Below are 25,512 nucleotides of genomic sequence, written 5' to 3' on the forward strand. Positions count from 1 at the left end.
TTACACACCTATCAGCCCAATTAACTCTAATTATTGGTAGTCAGGGCCAAATTTATCAAGTTGTGCACATACTGTAATTGGAACTGTTCTACATTATATCTTCTACAAGATTATAGAGAGAGGGTGTCTATTGCCTATATCCAAATTGGTCTTGTACACTGCCTTGGTGAATTTCTTCCAAAGGGTGGCAAATAAATCCTAATAAATCCATAACTATATCACTTAACACTTCATTGCCCAGATATACAATAAGTACCTGTCTAAAATATGTAAACCACTTTGATTGTAACCACACAAAAGAGCGATATATCAAGTTTCAATTCTCTTTACATGAAGGTACCAGCTTTATGTGTGTGGTGCAGTGGTTAAAGCTACAGCCTCAGTACCCTGGGACTGTAGGTTCAAACCCACGCTGCTCCTTATGACCTTGGGCAAGTCACTTAATCTCCCGGTTGCCCCAGGTACATTAGATAGATTGTGAATCTGCCAGGACAGACAGGGAAAAATGCTTCAGTACCTGAATAAATTCATGTCAACCATTCCGAGTTCCTTTGGGAGAGAATGGTATAGAAAATGGAATAAATAAATACATTTATTGTGATGTTGAAACACCAACAGGAAAATTGAAAGATTAAATATCCTCAGACTTTTCTGCATTTAATAATATTTGTTGTATTTCTTTTTTTTTTTTTTAATGTGCTTAGGTCTTGGATCATTGTGGACGAAATAATGAATCTTATGCATTTCTTTGGATGGGGGATACCATCCATGGTTACTTATACTTTAATTTTAATCCATATTCAAGTTGAAGTGCTTGTTTAAAATGTAAAATTTGAATAAAAATAAAATAAAAATACATTTTGTCATTTCAGTCTCTCAGTTTCTAGAAAATAATCTAATGGTTCTCTTCCCTTTCAGACAGGAAAGCGAGCAGAGGCCAATATCATTTTTAATACTTCCCTAGGAGCAATCTTTGGTGTGAAGAAATATGCCGATGCCCTGCTGGAGATTATCAAAGACAGAAACATCAACGTCAACTATCGGCAGAGTCTCATTGAGGTCCGAGCAGACAACCAGGAAGCTGTGTTTGAGAACTTGGACAACCCTGGGGAAACGAAAGTGTTTCAGGTCTGTAAGCCTCTTTGGAAGATTTCGACTCATGGTTTTTATGTTCAATATGTTTATTAATTTTCAAAAAGGCAACAATACACACAGGCAAGTGAGACATGGTGTTCAACAATACAGATGAATACAGGCATTCTCCCAAAATTCACCATGGAACTAAACACCCTGACTCATGGTTTTTAAACTGCTTCGTGGAAATTCTCTGACCACTAAGGTTTTTGGCTTAATTGATTCACATGATAAGCACAACAGGCCCCGAGACAAGGGACATCGAGCGCTTTTATTGACCCAACTCGGCCCATGTTCTGGCCGAAGCCTGCATCGGGGGTCGCTATTCCCATCTGATGGGTGTCTCCCCTTCTTAATTAACTTGTAAGTCTCATATGACTGATATGACGGTGATACCTTGCCGCTCTAGTTAAAGATTGCAGATGCAAACTCGCCGCTAAAACATGCAAAAAGTGCCCACACAACACCACCTCATTCCAAATAATACACAGCGAGTATGCATGAGAGATTAGTCTGCACTGCCTCCATTATGTGCAAATATATCTCACACTTATTATCTGTAAGATGATTTGAAATCTGAAGGGCTGGGGAATCCCCAGGGGGTCAGACTAAAGTAGGGTTACCAGATTTCCTCCTTAAAAAAAAAAAAAGAAGATACCTGACCTTGCCCCATTCTACCCTCAGCCTTGCCCTGTTCCTCCCCCACACAAACCTTGTGTCTCCTCCCCTGAGCTCAGGTCTGCATCTGGAGGACCTCAGCGCATGCACGGAAGTCAGCACGATGACATCGTGTGCATGTGCAGAGACCCTCCAGATGCGGCCCCGAGCTTGAGAACTTCCAAAACCCAGACAAACTGCTGGGATTTGGAAATCCCTCTGAGCACCCAGATAGTTCAGGTTTACCCAGACATCTGGTAACCCTAGGCTAAGAACCACTGATAGAACACATTGTCTTAATCAAATAAATAAAGCAGTCAGGCAGCCTGTCATAGAGTCGGTGCAACGGATGGCCGCCAGGATGGTCTCGGGGCTCAAGGATCTATCGTTCGAGGAAAGGCTGAAAAATTTGCGGCTGTACTCACTCGAGGAACGTAGGGAGAGAGGAGACATGATCGAGACGTTTAAGTATATTACCGGCCGTATCGAGATGGAAGAAGAGATTCTCTTTCTCAAAGGACCCTCAGCCACAAGAGGGCATCAGCTCAAACTCAGGGGCGGCAAATTTCATGACGACCACCAGGAAATATTTCTTCACCGAGAGAATGGTTGATCTTTGGAACGAGCTCCCGGTGCAGGTGATCGAGGCAAACAGCGTGCAGGAATTTAAGAGCAAATGGGATGCCCAGTGGGATCCCTTAGAGGGTTAAGCCAAGGGAACCTGTCACCAGTAGTGGGATCCCTAGGATAGTAGACTTGGGGGTGGGTCAGTAGAGTGGGCAGACCTGATGGGCTATGGCCCTTATCTGCCGTCATCTTCTATGTTTCTATGTTTCTCTTTAACCCCTGCATTGTACACAGTTATAGAAATGAACAAGATAATTATTTTCCCTGTTTTTTTGTGGTTTCATTATAATTTTTTCAGGCTGGAAGCATATGTACCATTTTAGCTATATGTGTGTGCTACCAGGACTTTTAATATATCCACAATTAATATGCACGAGAGAAGGTAAATATGCATTAATAGGTCTGCATACACTAAGACAGTGTTCTTCAAACACCGGTCCATGGACCAGTGCCGGTCCACAGAAATTTCCTGCCGGTCCACATGGCCAGCACGTGCATCAGGCCCAAAACAGTCTTCTTCAACCGCCGGTCCACGGTGCGATCAATGCGGCGTTATCTTCGAGCCAGCTCCCTCTTCCTAACTGATTCGGTGCACAAAACCACGGGCAGCGGCTCCTACGGGCATCCTGCGCCTGAACCGGAAGCCTTCTCTCTGACATTGCGACATCAGAGGGAAGGCTTCCAGATGAGGCAAGGGACGTGCAAGATGCAATTAGTACTATTATGGGGGCGGAGTCTGGAGTGGAGATTGGGTAGAGATGGGTGGGGTCTGACCCACGACTTAGCCCAGTGTTCTTCAACCGCAGCCTGGTCCACAGAATAATTCTTTTATTTCTGCCGGTCCATAGGTGTAAAAAGGTTGAAAAACACTGCACTAAGAGACCCAATCTCATATATGTTCATCGTAGACAGCCTAAAAATTTGGCTGGCCGAGGAGTCGGTAGGACAGGTTTGGAGAGCCCTGGCCTTGATACTAGATACATCGCAGCAAATTTATGAATAGAAATATTGCTTGATTTATGTACTAAAATGGTGCTTGGGTTTGTCCGTTTAGATAATATGATAAGTTTGGTCCACCGTGGGCTCCTTTTACGAAGCCGCGTTAGCGGCTTTATCGCACGCAACTTTTTAGCGTGCGCTAACCCCCACGCTAACTGAAAAACTACTGCCTGCTCAAGGAGAGGTGGTTGCGGCTAGCGCGGCCGGCAAATTAGCACCCGTTAAACCGCTAACGCGGCTTCGTAAAAGGAGCCCCTTGTGTTTTCTCTAGGTGGCTGGAAAAATTGAGCTTTATTAACTGGCAGATGGAAATCATAGGCTGCGCATTAATAACTTATAGACTGTATTTGCTGGTGTGTAGGACGCAGCGGCTTATAAGACGCACCCACTTTTTTTTTTTTACACATTTTTAACCCTTTCAGGACCAAGGGACATATTTGTCCCATAACTTTAAAATCCTATAAATTTTGATTGGGATAGTCTACAGTTCTAAATTTGATATGTACGGATTCCATAGGATACTGCCTTTATGTAAACAAACTGGTTCCGACATTCATTCATTAGCGTCGTTGCCAGATTGACGAGAAGATTCACTTGCCACACTGTCCATAAGCCAGAAGTGTGATTTTTTAAATAAAAATAATGATATTTCACAAAAAAAATCAATTTTTTGGCATCTGCAAGCCCTTTTTACCATAAAAATGTCATCAAAACCACAAAAATTGGCCTACGATCCTTATGGTCCTGAAAGGGTTAAGAAGAAAAATAATTCTCGACATTTTATTCATGAATTTTCATAATGATTTACTGTACTAATTTTATAGTTAAGTTTACAAAAAATGTAACTAGGGAACACTGTAGTTAGGTACCTTTTAATCTTCATCCTCAAAACCCAGAAATTCATCTCCAGAGCTAAATGAAGAATCACTTGAAGCTCTATATATTAGTGCAGAAAAAAATTTTCACTAAACGTTTACACTGACTCTATGGTAAAATAATTTTTATTGGAACAGACAAAAACACAAGTACCAAGAGTCAGCCCAACAAGCAGTGCTCCAAAGAAAACAGGTTTATACCGACCAATAAATCCCCCTCTCCCCCCACACACACAGACCGGAGTCCCCAAAAATACAAAATGGAAAAGAACAACACAGATAAAATAGCTATAGACACATTCAGCAGTTCAAAACTCTACTGCGCGCAGCAGGAGTCAAGGTATTCCAAAAACTTTCCCAGGTAGCCGTAAATCGCTGCCCCCGTACTGTAGAAAGATCGGGCGCCTCGCGGCGCTCCCAAGTCAGCAACAAAATCATTTGAGAGCGCCACAGAAAGATGGTAGGGGCATCAGTGTCCAGCCATTTTAGGAATATACATTTCAGGGCACATAAAATGGACCACCGCAGAAAGGCCTTCAGTCCCGGTGGCCGCGGATGGCAAGAGGGAGAAATACCAAACAGAAGGAGAGGCTGAGGTCGTATAGTCGCATTCCAAAGAGTCCCTATAAAAGTAAAAAGTTGTGTCCAAAAGGCTTGAACAGCCGGGCAAGGCCACAGCATATGTCTCAGAGCAGCAACTAAATGACCTCATTTATCACACAGAGCTGAAGACCGAAATTTAGCACCAAAGGCTCTATAAGGGGATACATAAAGTCAAAATAACAACTTAAATTGCATTTCCCAAAAGTATATATATTTTCTTAAGGCCGGCAGATGTATTTTACACATAGATGCGCTAGAGTCACTTGATGGACTGTGTCCTTAATAAACGCCGGCCTAACAGATTATTTGTGAGACTACGGGCTCCTTTTACGAAGGTGCGCTAGCGGTTTAATCGTACGCGCCCGCTAGCGGAAAATCTACCGCCTGCTCAAAAGGAGGCGGTAGCGGCTTGCGCGCGGGGCATTAAGGCCCTCTCGTCCCTTCGTAAAAGGAGCCCTAAGGTTTATTTTACTTATTTTGATCGTTTGGCCTTTTAGCTGCTGTCATTTTCTCTGTTTCTGTGCAGGTTAAAATGACATTTAAGAAATATATTTGGGGAAATACAAAACAGAAAATAAAATTCAAGAATTATTGATAGGGTTGTAGAATTTGCATCACAAGTTCCTGCATACGTCGAACTAGGTTTGTTTCAATGTGCTGGATCTGAATATTATGTCTGAGCACGAGCTGGTCCCAGTTTATTATTAGGTGTGAGTTCTGCAGAGGCTTTCTCATACCTGGATCATTTTGGACAGTTGCATGCATGATTGTCCCGTTTGTTTGTTTTTTTTTGCATTCCTCATTTTTTTGCATGTCTCTCTTCTCCTTTATAGTATGAAATGCTTCATGTCACTCCCCCCATGGGTCCACCAGATGTGCTGGTGAATAGTCCAGTGTCCGACACTGCAGGCTGGGTGGATGTTGACAAGGAAACTCTTCAGCACACTAAATACCCCAATGTCTTTGGCATTGGAGATTGCACCAATCTGCCTACATCCAAAACAGTTGCAGCTGTAGGTAAAAGCCCTGACTTTTTGAGGATTTTTCTAGCTTTGTTAGAACTGAAAGCTCATAAGTTGTACTGTGCTGGTTAGGAATGTTGATTTATTCTGTTTCCGGGATCTGAGATGTAACAATTCAGGCCTCAAAGAACAATGAATTACTGTATAGACTTGATTATAAACCGTGGTAAACTCCCCCCCCCCCCAAGAGGTGGGGGGGGGCGAGACGTTCACTCAAATATAAACCAGGGGGGGGTTTATATTCAATTGCCATGCCTTGCATCCAGCTGTCCTACCCTCCTTCTCAGCTCTGCACCCGGCCTCTGATGCCCACTGCAGGCCTGCCTTAAGCCCTGGTGGTCCAGCGGTGAGCTAGGATAGGAGCAATCCTTCCTGCGTCCTGTCCCAGCCAACTGTTAACCACCCCGCCTCCCAGACTCCTCTCCAACATACCTTTTGAACCCTAGTGGTCTAGCAGTGAAGCGGTGCAGGAGCGATTTTTCTTCGCTTGTGCCCGATGCTGAGCTGACTGCCCCTGGAACTTGTGCAGCCATTTCTGATCGCAGCTCTGCACGGGGCAGGAGTGAAGAAAAATCACTCCTGCCCCACTTCAATGCTAGAGGTTCAAAAGGTATTTTCAAGAGAGTTGGGAGGGAAGAAGGGTGATTAACTGTTGGTCGGGACAGGATGCGGGAAGGATCGCTCCTGTCCGGGCTCACTGCTGGACCACCAGGGCTTAAGGCAGGCCCGTGGGAGGCCTACAATGGGTCTGGGAGGTGGGAGGGAAGCATGGTGGCTAACAGCTGGCTGGGACAGGACACGGGAATGATTGCCCCTGTCCTGGCTCACCGCTGGACCACCAAAGCTTAAGGCAAGCCTGCGGGAGGCCTGCAACAGGTCTGGGTGGGGGAGCAAGCAGACTTGAGGATCTGAATATAAACCAAGAACCCAATTTTTAGGCCTTTTTTTTTTTTTTGCCCCAAAATCTTGGTTTATATTCGAGTATATACGGTACAAAAGAAGGAACCCAGGTAATAGTATTAAAATATAATGTGTATATAGAGCACAAAAGTGCTTTACAATTATAATTTCTTGAACATAACATACCATATGCTGCTAGTTTTGGTGACTGATTTACCTGAGAATTTTCAAGACTGGACTCTCCCCCCCCAAAAAAACCCCCAAAACAAAACTATTGCTGTTCTTACCAGTTACAGAGGGATAAACAGAGGCAGGGACACTACCTTAACCTGGGCAGTTCAGACTTGTTTAACAAAGGGTCTAATCTCCCCAGGAATGATATTACTGGATTATTACGCCAAGCAAAGGGTCTAATCTCCCCAGGAATGATATTACTGGATTATTACGCCAAGCAAAGGGTCTAATCTCCCCAGGAATGATATTACTGGGTTATTACGCCAAACAAGCTTACTCCTAAAGAAAATATTATATGGATTGAGAGCAACAGTGTCAGGGGGGTCTTATCAAATGAGAGGCACACTGTGAGTCATTCTGCAGCAGGCCCATCCTTATCCTATGATGTCATCAAATGTCCAGCACATGAAAGACTGCACCAAGCTTTGGATTATTGTACACCCCGATCCCGCACCAAAGCTCTGGTGCTGGAGAATGATTTTATGCATGCCATGGACCGCCAGAACTAAAAAATCGATTCTGGAAGAGATGAAGCCCAAATGATGAAGTTACGACTGTCAGAAGAGAGAGACCATTGAAGAAGGACATTGATGGCACCTAACTAACTAGTCTCCCGCACAGCATCTGGGCCTTCATTGGTGTAGTAAGGGGGGGGTGGACCATCCCGGGCACCATCTTGGTGGGGAACCAGCACCTCTCCGCCCCCCCCATGCCACACTTGCACCCTCCATTCCCACCCCTGTTCCTCTTTAAAACCTTCCTCAGCATGAGCAACTACTCTAGCCTGCGGCTCATGCTGGCCTGTGTCCCCCTGAAATCACTTCTGGGCTGCGGGCCCAGGAAATGTTGGAGGGAATGTTGGAGGGAAAGCCAGTGCCAGTGCGAGCAGCAGGCCGGAGAAGCTGCTTGTGCTGATGAAGATTTAAAGAGGTATGGGGTGCGAGTGTGGAGTAGGGGAGGGGGTGGAGAGGAGGGCGCCTCCTACCCTTGCTAGGCCACTTTGGGCATGTAATCAAAGAGGAAACCACTGAATTAAGCGACTCAGAAGTGCGAATCCTGGGGGAACCATCATTAGTTTTTAAATGACAAGTTGTATTGCCCCGGGGGCACTTTCAGATTCTTAATGGCATCATTTTCCATCCTTTGGATTGCCTTTTCTGACAGTGTTTTTCTGCCACTAGTTATATCTTTCACTGTTCTGTAAAGAGTAAACACAGAGACATATTCTTACAACAACAAAAGTCTCACAAGACACGTGTCTTGTTTGTAAAGTACAAATTGTACAGAAATTGAGTGAAAAAAGTATTGGTGTTATCTCTTTGCAAACTAGCAGGCTGGCTCATATCTCTGAACGTTGGGGATGTTTGTAGCATTTCTTGGAACGAATCCTACATTTGCTTCACCGCTGTAATGCAATATGAAGCAAGGCGGGTCTCTGGATTATCTTGTGTGTTAAAGCTCCAAGTTTAAATTCAGGGAAGATTTAGGACTCTCTTCCCTGAACTGACTCTCCTAGCGTAGCAGGATGCCTTTAGACTGTTTAAACAGATGATTGAGGGATCACAACAAGGCTTTTATTTAAATAACTGTTTTCCTGGTTCATTTTGGGACTTTTTCCCAATCCCCCCCCCCCCCCTTTTTCCAAATGTATCAAGAGCCCAAGTTTTTCAGCATGCAGGACATGCATTTTTATTAAATTTTCAACAAAGTGCGAGAAAAATTATAGATAGGTATACCAAATTCTCTTACATGTGCACAAACCATTCCCCAACCGTCTCCTTTCCCCCTCCCTTCCCTCCTCCCGCATATAAAGAATAGAGTCCAGTAGCGTCGCAGGTAGCCCGTAGTCATCTTCACAAATTAATGCAGGACAGATTTAAAAAGAAAGCAAAACTTTAACCCTACCAACAGAACAATGCTGGGGCTAATGATTTTTGTGACTCCTGTTTTTCAGTTCCATGTAACAACATTATTGTACACCAAAAAAATGTGCTGTCATTAAATAGGGAAACTCGGGTTGACCCTCTGCTTGGTCCCCATAACTCCAAGCCCTCTGATCCAGCATTGCATACCGTTTGGTTCGCTCCCGAAAACTTTACATGGAAAATTCATTTAAAGCTGCTAAACTGGAGCTTCCAGTTGTTCCCACAATAATACTATAAGCCACTTTGTGTGAATCTCTCCATGAAAAGGCAGTTAATAAATCCCAATAAATAGATGCTACGGAAAAATGTAATAAAGATATTAAGCTGTCAAACATTTAATTGTTGGTACATATTGTAATTTGACATGAATCCACCAGTGTTTTACTGGTCATTTGAGTGGGGTGGGGTGGAGGGTGTGAAATATCCAAAAGCCAGAATAATATCACACTTTTTGAACTGGAATTTCGGTGGTTTTAATATGAGCTTTTGAGACCCTACAGCTCCCCTTCTATAGTTGTCTTGAGACCTATGAAGTACTAGATCAGAGGCGTAGTGATGGGTGGGCAAAGGCCCATCCCTTTGGATTCAGGCCCAGTCAGCATCAGCACAGCAGTAATATGGCTGACAAGAATCTCCAAGTCCTGCAAGCAAAAAGACTTTCAATATCTCTTCCTCCAGGTGATCACTTAACTTCTCTGCCCCCTGACTTCCCACCCCACCTTTAGTTCTTCACTGGCAGCGGGCAGCAAAACTTTCTGTTCATCGGAGGGAAGGCTTGGACCTGGTGCAAGGAAGGGAAATGAATTACTGCTCACTGCCAGAGAAGACCTAAAGGATTTAAAGGCACCAGGGGGTCGGGGAAGTGGAGTAAAGTGACCCCTCTACTATCATCTGGTAGGCAGGGAGCTATGTTGGGCAAAAGGGCGGGATGTCAAGCCTCCCCACTCAGGGTGTCTGGCTTTGCCCCTAGAGCAGGGGTGTCAAACTCAAGTCACATAAGGGGCTGACATCTAAAAGACAGGCTAAGTTGCGGGCCAAATTTTTTATTAAGATACTTAGGGGTCCATTTACTAAGGCACACTAGTCATACTTCCAGGCTAGTTCATGACCCACAGATTGGAAGCCCTGCTATAGAATGAGGCACATTTCTAGCCTCATGGATGGGTGAGGGAAGAGTGAGGAGGTCAGTTGAGAACATTCTGTGCACGTGCCCACTGCGTTTGCTACCATCACCATTTAAAATAGACCTAATAAATCAGCTTCAATTGTGAAACATCAGAGTACCTGGTCTGTAAATGCTTTAAAGCCGGGGTGTCCAACCTGCGGCCCCGTGAAGTATTTTTTGCGGCCTTGGAGGAGGGCGATAACAGTGTTTTCCTCTGCTGCCCCCGGGTGTTTACCTTCTTTCCGGCTCCCTCCTCTGTCTTGCTGCAGTGTTTGCGCGGCCCCAGAAACATTTTTTTCGGCCGATGCGGCCCAGGGAAGCCAAAAGGTTGGACACCCCTGCTTTAAAGCATCAACAGTGGAGCTGCTGTGAACTGGATGCTACCTCTGCTGAGACACTTGCATACTTAATATTAGCCGAAATAGTGTCTAGAGGAGGGAGAGAGAGCGATTTCTCACTGCCCAGGGCACTTCTGATTAAGTCTCCAGCCTTTTAATAATTGCAGTGACAGCCGTTGCTTCTTTTTGTGCTGTGATCAATTTAAAATGTGTGGGTTTGCCAACCCCTTTTCCTCCTTCCCCACAGTGCTGGATGACTGTTGATACAGAGGCCTTATTTTTAATTGAGGCCTGCCTCATTTCAAGCTACAGAAATATCCTGGGTTTATTCAAGTTCACTAGCAAAGAGGCATGGCATGAAATGTACTTAAATTCTTTATATACTATTTTTCTGTGGTGTAATCAAAGTGGTTTATGCATAAAACTCCCCGGTGACCAGAAAGAGTGCTACAAAACCAATTCCAGCACTGAGTCAGAATCACCAACCAATGCTCAGCGCTAACAGCGTGCAAATTACTGTATATGCACATTATTAGTGTTGCCTTCAGTCAAAAATGTCAGAACTAATCTAACATTTGTGCGGCTCTTCATTAACCTCTCGGCGGGCCACCAGGCACTCAAGCTTCTTTCATAGTGCCTGGCTTTATTTTCCCAATCGTCATCGGATCATCTGGTTCTGTTAATTTATTTTGATATTTATACTTTATTTGTATGTATGTCTTAAATAGATCTGGAATAACCTCACCTCCCCTCTCCGAACCTCAAGCGCCCTCCAACTCTTCCGCAAACACCTAAAAACCTGGCTATTCTCAAAACTGTAACACTTCCCCCCTCTTAGGCCTCTCACCTTCCCCCTTTACACCTAACTCTTTAATCTCTCCACTGTAGTTCCTCTCTCATCTTTCTTCCTGTAAACCGTGCCGAGCTCCGCATTCGTGGAGATAGTGCGGTATATAAACCCAAGGTTTAGTTTAGTTTAAATAAATATGTACTGAAAGTACTTAGCTGTGAAAAGACGCTTCATGCGGGAGTAGATTCACCATGTTTCGCCCGTGAAATTCTAAGGGCTTTTTCAAGGCTACCAATTCCCTAGTTTTAACCATTCAAACCGACCACAGCTAAGTACAAATAAAGAAGTATAAGTATCAAAATAAATTAATAGAACCTGATGATCCGATGACGATTGGGAGCATAAAGCCAGGCACTATGAAAGAAGCTTGAGTGCCTGGTGGCCCGCTGAGAGGTTAATGAAGAGCCGCACAAATGTTAGATTAGTTCTGACGTTTTTGACTGAAGTTTATCTGATAGCTCTTCATTCAAGTCTGTTAAAATAGTGCCATAGGCTGACATTATTAGTGTTGAGCATTTGATCGATTAAAGGGGTTCAAGTCTACCTGGCATATGCCCCAGTTAGTGGACCACTCACGACATCCCCCCCAAACCTCTCAAAAAAAAAAAAAAAAAAAATTTCCCCGGTAGTCCAGTGGATCCCCCTGACACTACCCCCCAAGTCATGAGCAGAAGTTGGGTTCACATTTGTTTACTCGCATTTCAGGTAGGAAACTTCATAAAAGCTTATTTACACCGAAATATGTTCTGAAAATTAACCTCAAAATGGCCTGTCTTTCTAGTTTTGTAAAAAAAAAAAAAAAAATGGGGGGGAATTATCTTGGTTTTTAGTTTATTCAATTACAAACAAGTACATCAAAAAAATCAGTACAGCCCACATCGGTTGGAGAACAGAGAAAAAAAATCTGTATCAAAAGAAATCGGAAAATAACCTATCAAATAACCGTGACAATATTAACTATACATCCACCTATGCTTGAACTATATTTGCTTCCCTATATCAAAAGAGTCCTTCTAACTGATCTGGTTGAAAGAAAATGGTACATTTAACGTCTGTCAATGTTATTAAACACTTGGAAGGAAATTTCAAGAAAAAGGCAGCTCCTATTGCCAATCCTGTCTAGGATTTAACAGAAGAAATTGCTTGTCTCATCTGGGTCGCCTTAAAATTTATCTCGTTTTAAATCCTCTAAATATATGAACTTCATGTGAAACTAGATAAGGGTGAATATACTTTGAATACAAGGAGTTTAAATTGATACGCTATAACCCTTTTTCTTATGTAGCGGCACAATCTGGAGTGCTTGACAAAACCATATCGTTAGTCATGAAGAACCAAACACCTACCAAAAAGGTATGCCAGCATTTCTTTCTTTTTGTTTTGCATCCTCCTTCTCCTCCTCCTTAAAAAGCCTTTCAAATTCATGTTCTGTTTGTATTGTCTACCACTGTACACAGTTGTGTAGCGAGGGTGACTGGCGCCCCTCCCTGCCCTCTTCTCTGTCCCCCCCAACCCCCTCTGCCATTCGCACATGCGTCCCCTTCCTTTTCCCCTGTACCTTTTTAATTTTCCAGGCAGTAACAACATCACAAACTTGCTGCACGCATCGTGTCAGCTGTCCCTCTCAGGTGACTACCTAGGCGCAGGGCCCGGAAATGATGACACTATCATGGGCAGCACATTCATAATACTTTTCACGCAGGGAAAATTTAAGAGGTACGAAGGGAGGGAAAGGGGCGCGTGTGTGCAGCAGGGGAGGGCGGAGAGGATGGGTGGAACGCCTCCCCCCCCCGCGCCCCCCTCTTACTATGCCACTGACTGTACAATAACGAGTGCAGTGCACGTCCAGGAAGAGGAATGCTCTGACAACATTTTGTTCTAACATGCTTCAGGGGTATGACTACATTCTTATCTATGCTGACCAAGATGTCATTTTCTTTATGCTTCTTTTACTTGTACTTGGCGTCCTAAGGAAGGATACAATAAAAATAAGGAGGGGGGGGCCTGGTCGGTGGCATAAATTTAGGGCTATTTGGGCTCTAGTATGGGACACCTTGCCCCTAGAGCTTGAAGTGCTCTATTGAATTTTTGACATTGGATTGCTTGGGAAGGGGTGGGTAGTGGATTCTTGGTTTGCTATTTTTGACATCTTTGAGTCTCCGTGAAGAAACCACATGGTAGACTTTCTTGTCTGTTTGGTACGTTGAGTATTGTTGTGCTCGTTGTATGATTAACTGTATGCCCGGTCTTCCAATTTCCTAAGGTCCACCTGCAATTTTTCACAATCCACATGTGTTTTAAAAACTTTGAACAGTTTTAGTGTCATCTGCAAATTTAATCACCTTACTCGTCGTTCCAATTTCCAGATCATTTATAAATAAGTTAAATAGCACCTGTCCCAGTACAGACCCCTGCGGCACTCCACTGTTTACTCTCCTCCATTGAGAAAAATGACCATTTAAACCTACCCTCTTTTTTCTATCCGATAACCAATAGTAGTGTCATAAGCCCTTATATTAGACTCAGGGACATCATCCGCTGAGTTTGACTGTAAGTCCGAGTCATAAAAGTCTTTTGGTGAAGGACTGTGTTGGGATCGATGACATCGAGCTGATCTGATGAAGATAATGAAGTATGATGTGATTTCTTTTTACTCTTAGAAGAGTGGGACGGAGAGCAGTGTTTACACTGCAATGTAGCTGAGGATAAATGATGCTGAGCAGACTTGGATCGTTGAGAGGATCATGAACGCTGATGTCTTGAAGAACATTGATGAGATACGCTGCTTTTATGTTTAGAACATCGGCGTGGGACTTGAGATCCAGTATCGGTACTGCAGGACCTGGTAACTTATGCTCAGGCTGGGCTGGTACCGATGGAGAGTGTCAGAGGAAGAAGCTTAAACATGTCACTAACTTGGAAAAGTGCTTTGAACTTCTCACGAAGGCACTGGTACCGTTTGACGTTCTGCCAGTACCATTGGTGCCCTGTCTGGCTTCGGCAAGGATATCTGTGAAGAGGATGCACACCTCGATGTAGGAGAGGCCAGATGTAAAAGCGATCATCGCTTGGCCAGCATCAAGGGACTCGATGCAATAGTGATCAGATTTTTAGCTGACAGATTTTTAGCTAAAAAACTGTCGGTTTCCCAGCAGTCAATTTTAAATTCAATGAGCATAACCCGTGAGGGGAGAACAGTGAGGGAAAAAATAACCTGAACTATTAGTTTCAGTTTTTTTTTTTTTTTTTTTTTTAAACTCAAATAAAACACCTATATAATACGAGCATAAAAAATACTACTAAAAAATATGTGTGAGCAGGAAGGCAAAGGCAAGAAATTGAACAATGTTCAAAATCATGATTTTTTAGCTCCGCAGAAAACTAAGAACTGAGGTACCGCAAACCTATGTTGAGCGGGAAGGCATTTGCACATGTGCGGTGTGGGCTATTGCAAACTTTTTTAAAATTCTTAAAGTGGTTATGCACTTTTGAAGTGTTCATACTGGGGCTCTGTGGATGACGTCACTCACATGTGAGAACATGCTACCTGCTTGTCCTGGGATAATACAGGTTCCCGGGTCACAATGGCAGCCAAGAAACCTCAATGATGCTAGACCTCCAGCCACACTTCAGAAAATTGAAGGTTGTCTGATATTCTGGAGGCCAGGGAAAGCATAACGACAGATCTTTGGTATTGCCCAAGAAGGTCACAAGTTAGAGTTTACATATCTTCTGTCTGACTGGTTCGTGGATTCTCCAGTGTTCCAAATCCGGGCAATGTTAAACAGATTGTTGGATATTCAAGCCATAGAACCAGTTTGGGAAGAATGCTCAGGCTTGGGCAGATACTCAGTGTATATATATATATATATATATATATATATATATATATATATATACACACACTTTGTTGTGCCCAAGATTCTGATGACTGGATGTCCATTCTGGATCTCAAACATATCAATATCAATGCAGCCTTGAGGGTTCCATATTTCCAGATGGAGACGGTGAGATCGGTCATTGCAGCAGTCCAGCCAGGAGAGTTTCTGGCTGCCCTGGAAATGACAGATGCTTATCTTATCTTCACATTTCAATTTTTCCGGCATACAGAAAGTTCCTAAGATTTCACATGTTGGAGAATCATTATCAGTTCTCAGTGCTACTATTTGGGCTGGCAGTGGCACCCTGGACGTTCATCAAGGTGATGACTGACTCATCAGAGCCCCCTCTCGAGAAGAAGGAAAAGACAGCAGTGGCAGCAGTTGTGCAAACTTTGCAGAGTCTGGGCTGGATTGTTAACTTTTGAAATAGCCAATTATCCCCACTCAGTCTTTGGAATACTAGGGAGTTCTCTTCAACACAGCGGAAGTCTGAGTTTTTGTACTAGAGGCATGCAGACAGTAGCTTTGGGGGGGGGGGGAGGGGGAAATTATGAACCTACTGTCACAGCCAGCGCTTACAGCATGGCACTACCTACAGGCTGCCATAGAATTAGTGCTCTGGGCAAGGATGCATATGTTTTGTTTTTATTTGTTAATTGATTTGTTACTTCTCTTTTTTCAAATTTACATCTATGTTCTTATATTTTGTACAGTATTAGAGGACATGCACCACTGTTTCTGTGGTGTTGCATTGTATGCAGAGCCTGGCTTCTTTATGATTCAGTTTTTGTATACATATTTCTATTTTTAAATATCCCCCTCCTTTTTACAAAAGATCAGAAGAAGTTTGTAGCACCAGCCAGCGTGCTGAATGCTCTGCACTGCTCCAATAGTAATAGAGAGTTCCTATGAGCTTCGGAGCAGCGCAGAACATTCAGCGTGCCAGCCAGCACTAAAAACTTCTGTGCTTTTGTAAAATGGGGGAGGGGGGAAGGGGTAGTTTGTGATTACTTATTCCATACCAGGCAAGGGTGTTTCTGTGTTTAGTGTGTATGAAAGACATAGCTTTCGGTTAGTGTTGACCACCTTTGTTTGATGAAACGCATCGGGCATGGTTCTTGGGAGCGCTACCTCTGGAGGAGATATGTAGAACTGTGACATGGTATTCCCTGTACACTTTTACTAAATTCTATAGGGTGGATGTGGCAGCGCATAAGGATTCCACTTTTGGATTCTCAGTACTGAAAGCAGGCTTATTTCTCCTAACTAGGACTTCGGAGATTGCTTAGGTACTTCCGTAAGGTTCAGTTTAACATTTCTATTGCACTGGAAAAAGAGATTAGGTTCTTACCTTGATAATATATTTTCCAGAATGGTATGCTGAACCTCTCCTGCCTGACAATTTCTGATGTGCCTGTTTCTGTCTTATGCTTCATGGTCCTCTCCATAGCTAAGACTTCTCTGCCAGTCAAACTATGTGTTCAGAATCAGTTTGTAAATAGAATCTCATGAGATAATTGAGCTCCACTAATATTGAAGCTGTTGCTTTTTATTTGATGTGTTTTACCGTTCAGTGGTACAGTAGGTAATGTTTGTTCATTTGCACATTACAGTTTAATTATTGACTGTTATAATAGTATATGAGCACGTTGGTTTTGGGGAATTTCCTGTGTCCCTTCTTGTACTCTAGAGCTCTTGCATGCTTTGGAATGTACTGAAAGGGACAGCAGACTCCTAGAAGGAGGAGATTTCAAAAGCTGTGATTGACATCTTTTTGCAGTATGCTCATGAGAATGACAGGGTAGCTAAGGTTCAGCATACTATTCCTGTCTACTGGAAAGATATTATCAAAGTAAGAACCTAATCTCTCTCTCTCTCTCTTTTTTTTTTTGCATGTATTATATTAATATCTGTAATCTGATTTACATTTATTTTACTGGTTGTAGTATGATGGATATACATCCTGTCCACTTGTTACTAACTACAATAAAGTGATACTAGCAGAATTTGACTACAATGCTCAGCCGCTGGAAACCTTTCCCTTTGACCAAAGCAAAGAAAGATGGACCATGTACCATATGAAAGCTGATATGATGCCTTTCCTTTACTGGTATGGATTGCTAAAGTAAGTATTTAAATGCCAGTATACATATTGTATTTATTAACTGCAAAATAATTGATATTACATTACATTACATTAGAGATTTCTATTCCGCCATTACCTTGCGGTTCAAGGCGGATTACAAAAGATTTATGAAGGGGGGTTACAATGGAAGAATATTTGTCATTACTAAAGTTGTAAAGAGTAGATCATTTGTCATTTCAAAAGTTGTATGGAGTAGAACATTTGTTAGTATTTGAATGGTAAAAAGTGTAGGTAGAAATTTAGGAAGACAGGGAAACTAGGGAAAATCATTTGTTGTTTTTCAGATTGTACGATGGAAGAACATTTGTCCTTTCTAGAGTTGTAAAGAGTAGATCATTTGTCAATTCAAGAGTTGTAAAAAGTGGATCATGTCAGGATTGTTTCAGGAATTTCTTGAAGAGAATGGTTTTTAATTCTTTTCTGAATATCTTGTAGTCTGGGGTGGTTATCAGTAGGTTAGAGATCTGGTTATCTAGTTTTGTGGCTTGAGTGGCTAGGAGGCCATCGTGTAGTTTTTCCTTTTTACTTCTTTGATCGGGGGGAGGGGGGGTATGAATGGAAAGTGCGTTTTTCTATGTCTGGTTGAGGTTGCTTGGATGAGGCGGTTGTTTAGATAGGATGGGCTGTCTCCATATAGGGTTTTGAATAACATGCAGTAGAATTTTATTGGTATGTTTTCTTGGATTGGTAGCCAATGAGTTGATGTATGCTTCTGTGATATGGTCATATTTTCTCAGTGCGCAGATGAGTCTCAGAGCTGTATTTTGGATTGTTTGTAGCTGCTTAGTCATAGTAGTGGGGCAGGGGATATCTTGTTGTAACTCATGCTTCAGTGTTCAGAAAAAAAATATTCTCCTTAAAGAATTAACAAAGACATTGTAGTGCACATCCAGACATCACTTTGTTAGTCACGGATTAGTGGAAGACCCTGGAGGATGCCTTTTGGGTAGCTAAGACTATGTCTAGGCTTTACCCCCATGGCTTCTGAATTTCAGCAGCTTTTTGTTCAGCTGTAGGTGGATTCCACAGCTCAGATTACCAAACGTACCTCCTTACCTAGTGAAGGAGGCGTGATGCTAAAGGTAGATGTGGTCCTCAAAAGGCAATTTGAGATCCTGACTTTGGAGATGAAGGTTGCAGCAGCAGCCTTGTTTGTAGCATGGGCATGCCATACCACGTTATATCCGATTTTGGCACAAGGTGACTACATAATTTCCGCAGCTGGTGCTGGAGAGGATGGATTATGTGGCAGATGCCTTGTATGATATCATCAGAGTCATGAGCAAAGTTTCAACTTATGTTATTTCTGCTCGCAGAATGCTCTGGCCCAGGCAATGGGTAGGAGATTCAGCCTCCAAGCTACTTTGAACATGCTTCCCTTTAAAGGGCAGATGTTCTTTGGTTTAAACGGTATAGAAATTTTTAAAATAAATAAATAAAGGACTGGATAACCTTATGGCCAGCATGGCAGATCACTGCCCTAAGTCCTTGCCAGATAGACCGTGTGCCCCCAGAGGGGCCAATTGGGTTAATTTTCATGGCTCATGATGGTCTTGGCAATACCATGGAGGCTCCTATATGCAGAGATCCTTACAGGGATTCAGGTAGAGGTTTGGCAGTACCAGATAATAATAATAATAATAATTTTCTTATATACCGCCATACCAAAAAAGTTCTAGGCGGTTCACAACATGGTGAGCTAATACATGGGATACAGATATGACCTCAAGGCTCTGAAATCAGGGTTTTGACTATTGGAGCAACCTTTTTTTTTTGTTCCTGCTTTTTCCCTGTAGATATATTTTAGATTATCAGGGTGAACAATTTATATTTTTTGATCATAACCATTTGGAGAAATTCCTATTGAAACATGAAAAAAAAGGGTAAGTAAAACAGAATATGGATCTCACTTTATAGTTAGGATGCTAACTGGATTTCCATCAGGAATTATTTAATTTTAGTTTATCCTCATAAATCTGTCCTTGAAGTGGACTTTAAAATTAGTTTCTTTCTATCCTATATAATAAAACGCTAGTCGCGCATTCTTGCCATTCTTGATCTATATGTCCGTGGCCGGCAAGAGTGCACATGCAAGCTTACAACGGCCCGCATTCACGTCTGGCTGGCTCCCTAAAGTTTTTCACGGTGGTGGCTCACCTGCCCCGCCTTCCTCTTCCTGCCAGTCTCAGCTGGGCTCACTCTTCCCCTCTTCCCTCTCCCCTGGCAGCCCTGAACCTGTTTTCCGTTCCCCGCCAGTCTCCTCCTCCAGCGGCTAATCCACTGTCGCCTCCGTCACTGTTCAGCACTCCCAAGATGGCGGGATCGCTGGTGGAGAGCGACGGGCCAGTGAGTGGCGCGGCGGGGGCAATGCAGGTGGAGACTATCGGCCGCGGCGGCTGCAGAGGATCGTGAGAGGAGCTACCGCAGGCACTTTTAAACTTTAAAAAAACCTTCCGCCACAGCAGGCCAGCCCTCGGGAAGGGAAGGGGGAGCCGAAAAAGAACGGGACATTAATTTGTGTGCTTCGGCTGGCTCTTCAGGCTGAGCCGAGTCAGTGCGGGGAATCGCCATCCTCCAGTGAGCCCATGCCACCTTATTTCGCTTCAGTTTCACGCGGCGGGTAAGAGCAGCAACAAAGCCCCTAAACCCCCCACATCGAAGGAAAGTAAAAAAAAAAAATAATAATAATAATAATAAGACACCATTTTGGAGTGGTCTTTAGCGGGTCCCCCCGGCACATGCCTAGAGTTTTGCATTGCTGTGTTTTGGAGAATGTCTCCTGGCTTTATTAGGGTTATGATATGACTCCAGAAAAAGGAGGATGGATTGAGACATCCAGGTTTTACTTCCATTGTTTCAATGGAAGTAAAACCTAGATGTTTCAATCCCTCCTTTTTTCTTTTTTTCTGAAGCCATATGATAACCCTAGGGTGGTGGGGGAAAATGCTGCTACTGCTTCACAGGGACCTGGAGGGGAATGGAAATAATGCTGCTCCTTCTGCAAAGGAAAGTGGGGGGGGAGGGGAGAGAAGGGAATGGGGGGTGGTGGGGGAAAATGCTGCTACTGCTTCACAGGGACCTAGAGGGGAAGGGAAATAACACTGCTGCTTCTGCAAAGGAAAGTGTGGGGGGAGGGGGGAAGATGGAAATGCTGTTGCTGCTGCACATGGAAATGGGGTGAACATGCTGCATAGGGAAAAGGAAGGAAATAATGACAGACAGAGGGAGGGAGGGAGACAGACAGAAAGAAAGAAAGACAGAGTGGCAGGGAGAGGGACAGAAAGACAGACAGAGAAAGGGGGCAAGGGAGAGAGAGACACACAGCGGGAGGGAGAGAGACAGACAGACATATTCTAGCACCTGTTAATGTAACGGGCTTACAGACTAGTTTGTAATATTTCTTGTAAAATATGTTTCACCAGTGTTATTCTTTTCATGTATATCTATACTTGATATCTATACTTGTATAATTTAAATTACTACATTAAAAAAAAGACATTTTCAATGCAAAATATGCTGCTTTCACCTATGCTACTTGTGTTCCCATGCGCATGCTCAAGGCCTTCTGGATCTCACCCTCTCCGAGATTCTCATGAGAATCTCGGAGAGGGTGAGATCCAGAAGGCCTTGAGCATGCGCAGATGCTTAAGGCCCAGCAGCAGCGCAGCAGAAAACCGGCGGCAGGCACTTTCTAACACTGTAACACCGGCAGCGCATGGGTAAGGACAGTGCCGGTCAGTGTGTGGGGAGGAGGGAGACGATTGTGAAGAGAGGAAGAAGTGCTGGTGGGCTCGGGGGGAGCAATACTGCCGGTTCCAGGGGTTGGGTGGGGGCTCGCAAATCGAGTCAATGCTTGGTTTGTGCGTTAGTTTGCTCGAGTGTTTTGCTCATCTTGCAAAAATACTCGCAAACCGAAGTTTGACTGTACTTAAGTGGACCAACACAGAAATAAATAATTTAATCTAAGTGTGATCTGAAGACTAGCATGCCTGCCTCTGAAAATTCTAGAAGATAATTTACTTCTGTACAGCAGAAAGGATGTTTAATGAAACTGTTTTCATATTCTCTTCTAGTGGACTCTGGGGAGGACCAGCTCCCATAAGAAAATTGCTGCATCTCGGCCTGAAATAACAATGACAGCTTATTGGTATCTGTAAAGTGTTTGCTATACTATTTCCCTTTTCTGCTATCATAATCAAATTGTTAAAAGAACAATATGTTTTTAAGATGAACATAAGAATAGTTGAAATCATGTGATCATTATACTATCCCCAAGTGTGTACAGTAAACATTTGTAGAATTATATAAACAGTAAAATTACTGAGTGATGGATGTTAACTGTCATTGAAAGTTCCTGATGTGGAGGGGGGGGGGTTAACCCAAGTATATTTTTGATATTCATAAATTATGATTTTCAAAATTAAGTTCTAAGCATTATAGGCAGGTTGAAGAGAGGTAGATCCTTGAAGTGGATTTTTTAAATGTAATTTTTTTTACTACAAAAATGGTGTTTGATGCTGTATATCCTTTTTTGAAAATCGAATTTATCCTAATATGTATTTTGTTTGTATTCTCTTGTCAAATTTATTGAACTGTTCTGTGCCTGTGCGCATGAATAAATACACAAAATAAATTTACTTCAGTGATCATGCCAAGTGGCCTATGCCAACTCTGTTTACTTGGAGAGATTTCAAGTTTTGAGCCATTTGATATGGACATTAGAGAGAACATATATAGGATGGCAGCAATTGTTTTCTATGGAAGAATTCATCTGGCGCTTCAGCAATCCTTGATTGAAATATGATAGGCTCTTGTTTTGAGCCCTGCTGTGAAATTAAGATGGAAATAACCTAAAACTCTCAGACAAATATTTTGACAAGTTCCTTCAGAAAAGCCCATCTTATTTAACTTGCCTTGTGGAACTTTAGAATTAAAAATAAAACAGGAAGTGATCGAGCAGCAGTGATCTGAACAGGTGTCTCCTTTCAAACAATTTTCTGAGGTCTAAGGAGTGGGTGTTCTCCGGCGACAACGTAAGGAAGTTCTTCTTCACTCAGAGAGTGGTAGAAAACTGGAACGCTCTTCCGGAGTCTGTCGTAGGGGAAAACACCCTCCAAGGATTCAAGACAAAGTTAGATGAGTTCCTGCTGAATTGGAACGTACGCAGGTAGGGCTAGTCTCAGTTAGGGCGCTGGTCTTTGACCAGAGGGCCACCGCGTGAGCAGACTGCTGGGCACGATGGATTACTGGTCTGACCCAATAGCGGCAATTCTTATGTTCTTATGAGAAGCAGGCACACTTGTTGGTGAAGTCCTCTGACTGAGTTGTGCCGGTGCTCTCCCTTAGCTAGGTAAGCTTTTGAGCTTATTGGGCATGTGTAGGAATCCCTTCCCCTCAGCTTGTCAGTTTTTTCTTTGGCTGCTCCTGACAGGCCGCAGCTCTCCCCTCAAAAAAAAAAAAAAGGAAATTCATAGATAAATTTTATTTTAATATTGGGCTTCTTCCTTAGTAAAAAAAAAAAAAAACAACAATAGGAGGAACAGGAACTTTTGAATTCATAGTAAAAAAAAAAAAAAACCAACCCACCCCAAACCCCATCTTTTCCTTAAAAAAATAAATAAATACTGGAAAGGAGACAAGTGCTTTAGTGTCCGAGTTTTTTAAAGCAGCGAACACTGCTCGACAACGACGCTGGTTCCTGCAACGGACGGCAGTTCGAGGACAGTGGCTCTTTGCAGCAAAACTCCCAAGAAGGTGACGAAGCTGCCAATTGTGCCACTTGCTCCCTCCCCCCAGGGCCTTGTCACTGTACTGCAAAGGGAGGGAAGCCAATTGCCACCAAAGCCTTTAGAAAACAAAAAAAGCGGCAGGCTCAGCAGGCCATTGTAAAAAAAAACTCCCTGTGCTTGAACACTGCAGTATTTCTTTGCTGCCGGCAGAATCAACAGCAGGAGCTCAACTTGTGAGGTAGAAGTGGCTGTATTTCTGAGGTTTCAGTGAAGGCTCCCGCAGGTTGTTTCGGCATCGTAGTCTTCTCCTGGTCTGACTCAGATGACTTCATCCTCGACTTCAGGTAACACTACAAAACCTATTAAAAGCCACTCCAAGTCAAAAAGGGGAGCTTCTCCATTTCCTCTCCTTCAAGACACTATTCCTACTAATTGTGTCTCTCCCGTCTTGTGTCGGATCCTCCTTCTCAAAGCACAGAGTCCATTTAGCTTGTTTCAAATTTTTTCCTACTCTTACAATGCTTTATGCAGGACAGCAGCCTCCTCCTACTCCTCCAGTTCTGGAGACCCAACAATGCTCAGCCCAAAATTCCTTCAGAGGACCCTTTAATACAACATGCAGACATGACCCTGGGGTCCTTGCACTCCCGTATGCTCTTCTCCATCTCAAGGTGCTCCTTGCCTTCCAGATTGGTCAGATCTGGATGCAGTTCCTAATTCAGACTTCCCTGCTTAGTCTTACTCAAGTGGTGACACCCACAGGCAGCAAGGATTTCCAAGCTATTCTTCAATTGTGTAAAACTCCAGTAAAGGAGCTTGTTGCACTGCCAGTCCATCAAGTACTGCATGACCAGCAGTTAGTTGGAAAATGAAATATAAAATCCAAAAAGCTCCTGGCCCTGACCTTCAACGACCTCACCATTCAATGGTCTCAGAGTTGGCTACTAAAAAAGCTGACTTCAAAATCTCCATTAATTACGCCCTCTGGAAAAGAGCATCATCTCCTTGATTCCATAGGTTGCAAGGTCTATCAAGGGTCTATGCTTTCACGGTTGTTGATGGGGAACATCCCGTTATGAACATATTTCCCCCAATTCTAAAAAGATTGCATTGGTTTCCAATCCATTTTCGGATTCAGTTTAAAATCTTGAAAATTGTTCAGCAGGGAATCTATGGCTCCTTGCCTATTTGACAAAATGCCTTTCATTGTATACATCGTCCAGAGCACTGAGGTCAGAGAACCGTTGGTTACTTGACACAGGCAGCATGAATTCAATGTGTTATGAGCAGACAAAGAAGTCATGTATTACTGGGCTCGTTCTCTGGAATGCCCTAACAGACATATTGAGATTTTGTGGCAACCAGCTACATTTTCAAAAACTATTACACTAATTTTTTTTGCTCATGCATTTTTACATTAATTGTCCCTACATTGAGCAGATTTTGTTGAGACAGTATATGATAAAATAGCCTGGGAAAACCAGAGAACCCTCAAAAACAGAGATTTTAGGGGTGGGGTGGGGATAGGGCATGCAGGGAAACCACCTGAAAACCCCTTTTGAAAGAACCCTCAAAATTTCTGATTCAGTCTATTAGCTGGTACTCACAGAAACATGTTCTGATAGGGGAAACACTGGAGCTAAAACAGCTCACAGGGATAACTTTGCCTCAACTTGCCGGAAAGCTGAACATTGAATCTTCTGACTGCCCCACTGACTTCCACAGCTGGTCACCTCCACCACCCTCTGACACGCCGCTCAGCACACCTGTCGGAGGAACACAGTCCGGCTCCAATCCCAGGTGCGCCTCCACGGAACCACGCAGCCTGGGGTGAGTTAGCTCCTAAGGGAACAGTCCCTCAGTCCCGATCTGAACTGCATGCTGTCCTGAGGGCTTACTGACAAGCAGGAAACCCTTTAGAGACAGACTTTTCCCCAAAGGTCTGCAATCTCCTGCGGTCAGAGTTGTCCCCGCAGGGAACCTCCGCAGCATGAGGGCAAAAACCGTGAGCACAAAGACTAAAATTACATAAAATAAAACTCAAGCAGAAAAGACAAGCTCCTAAAGCCTGGCCTGTAGGAAGAAAGACTGATGTTTAAAGAACCAGTGACAGTGATGAGGTATGAGAGGGAGGGGTTTAAGTCTATGAAATTTGAGGCTTTCTACAAAGTCATGGCAGGTAGACGGAAATAACCCACTGGTCCCAGAATAAAGTGAGATTGTACAAGAAGGAAGGTTTTTGTTCTCCTGCAATTTCATTTAAGAGCTTGTAAATCAATTGTACAGTAATACAGAGTAGATGCAAAGAGTAAAATGTGCTTTGTGATTATGTTCACATACTACAAGCAATCTTTTATATCACCAAAATATACAACTGCCTAATCCTCCACAAACATGGAATCAAGCTACAATTAAAAAAAGACCAAC

At 43.2% G+C, this 25,512-nt stretch overlaps 1 protein-coding gene across 5 annotated transcripts in view; it reads left to right on the forward strand.

The window, feature by feature from the left end:
• The window catches only part of SQOR (sulfide quinone oxidoreductase), a 59,892-nt gene extending 37,885 nt beyond the window's left edge, over nt 1-22,007 (forward strand). For all 5 annotated transcript variants that reach the window (XM_033920871.1, XM_033920873.1, XM_033920874.1 and 2 more), the window contains 5 exons: nt 919-1,128; nt 5,729-5,912; nt 12,615-12,682; nt 17,157-17,335; nt 21,430-22,007. In XM_033920871.1, coding sequence (XP_033776762.1) covers nt 919-1,128; nt 5,729-5,912; nt 12,615-12,682; nt 17,157-17,335; nt 21,430-21,487 — 699 coding nt within the window. In that variant the 3' untranslated portion in view covers nt 21,488-22,007. The remainder of the gene's footprint in view (nt 1-918; nt 1,129-5,728; nt 5,913-12,614; nt 12,683-17,156; nt 17,336-21,429) is intronic.
• The last annotated feature ends 3,505 nt before the right edge of the window (nt 22,008-25,512 follow it).

The sequence above is a fragment of the Geotrypetes seraphini genome, chromosome 14, assembly GCF_902459505.1.
Source record: "Geotrypetes seraphini chromosome 14, aGeoSer1.1, whole genome shotgun sequence".
NCBI classification, from domain to species: domain Eukaryota; kingdom Metazoa; phylum Chordata; class Amphibia; order Gymnophiona; family Dermophiidae; genus Geotrypetes; species Geotrypetes seraphini.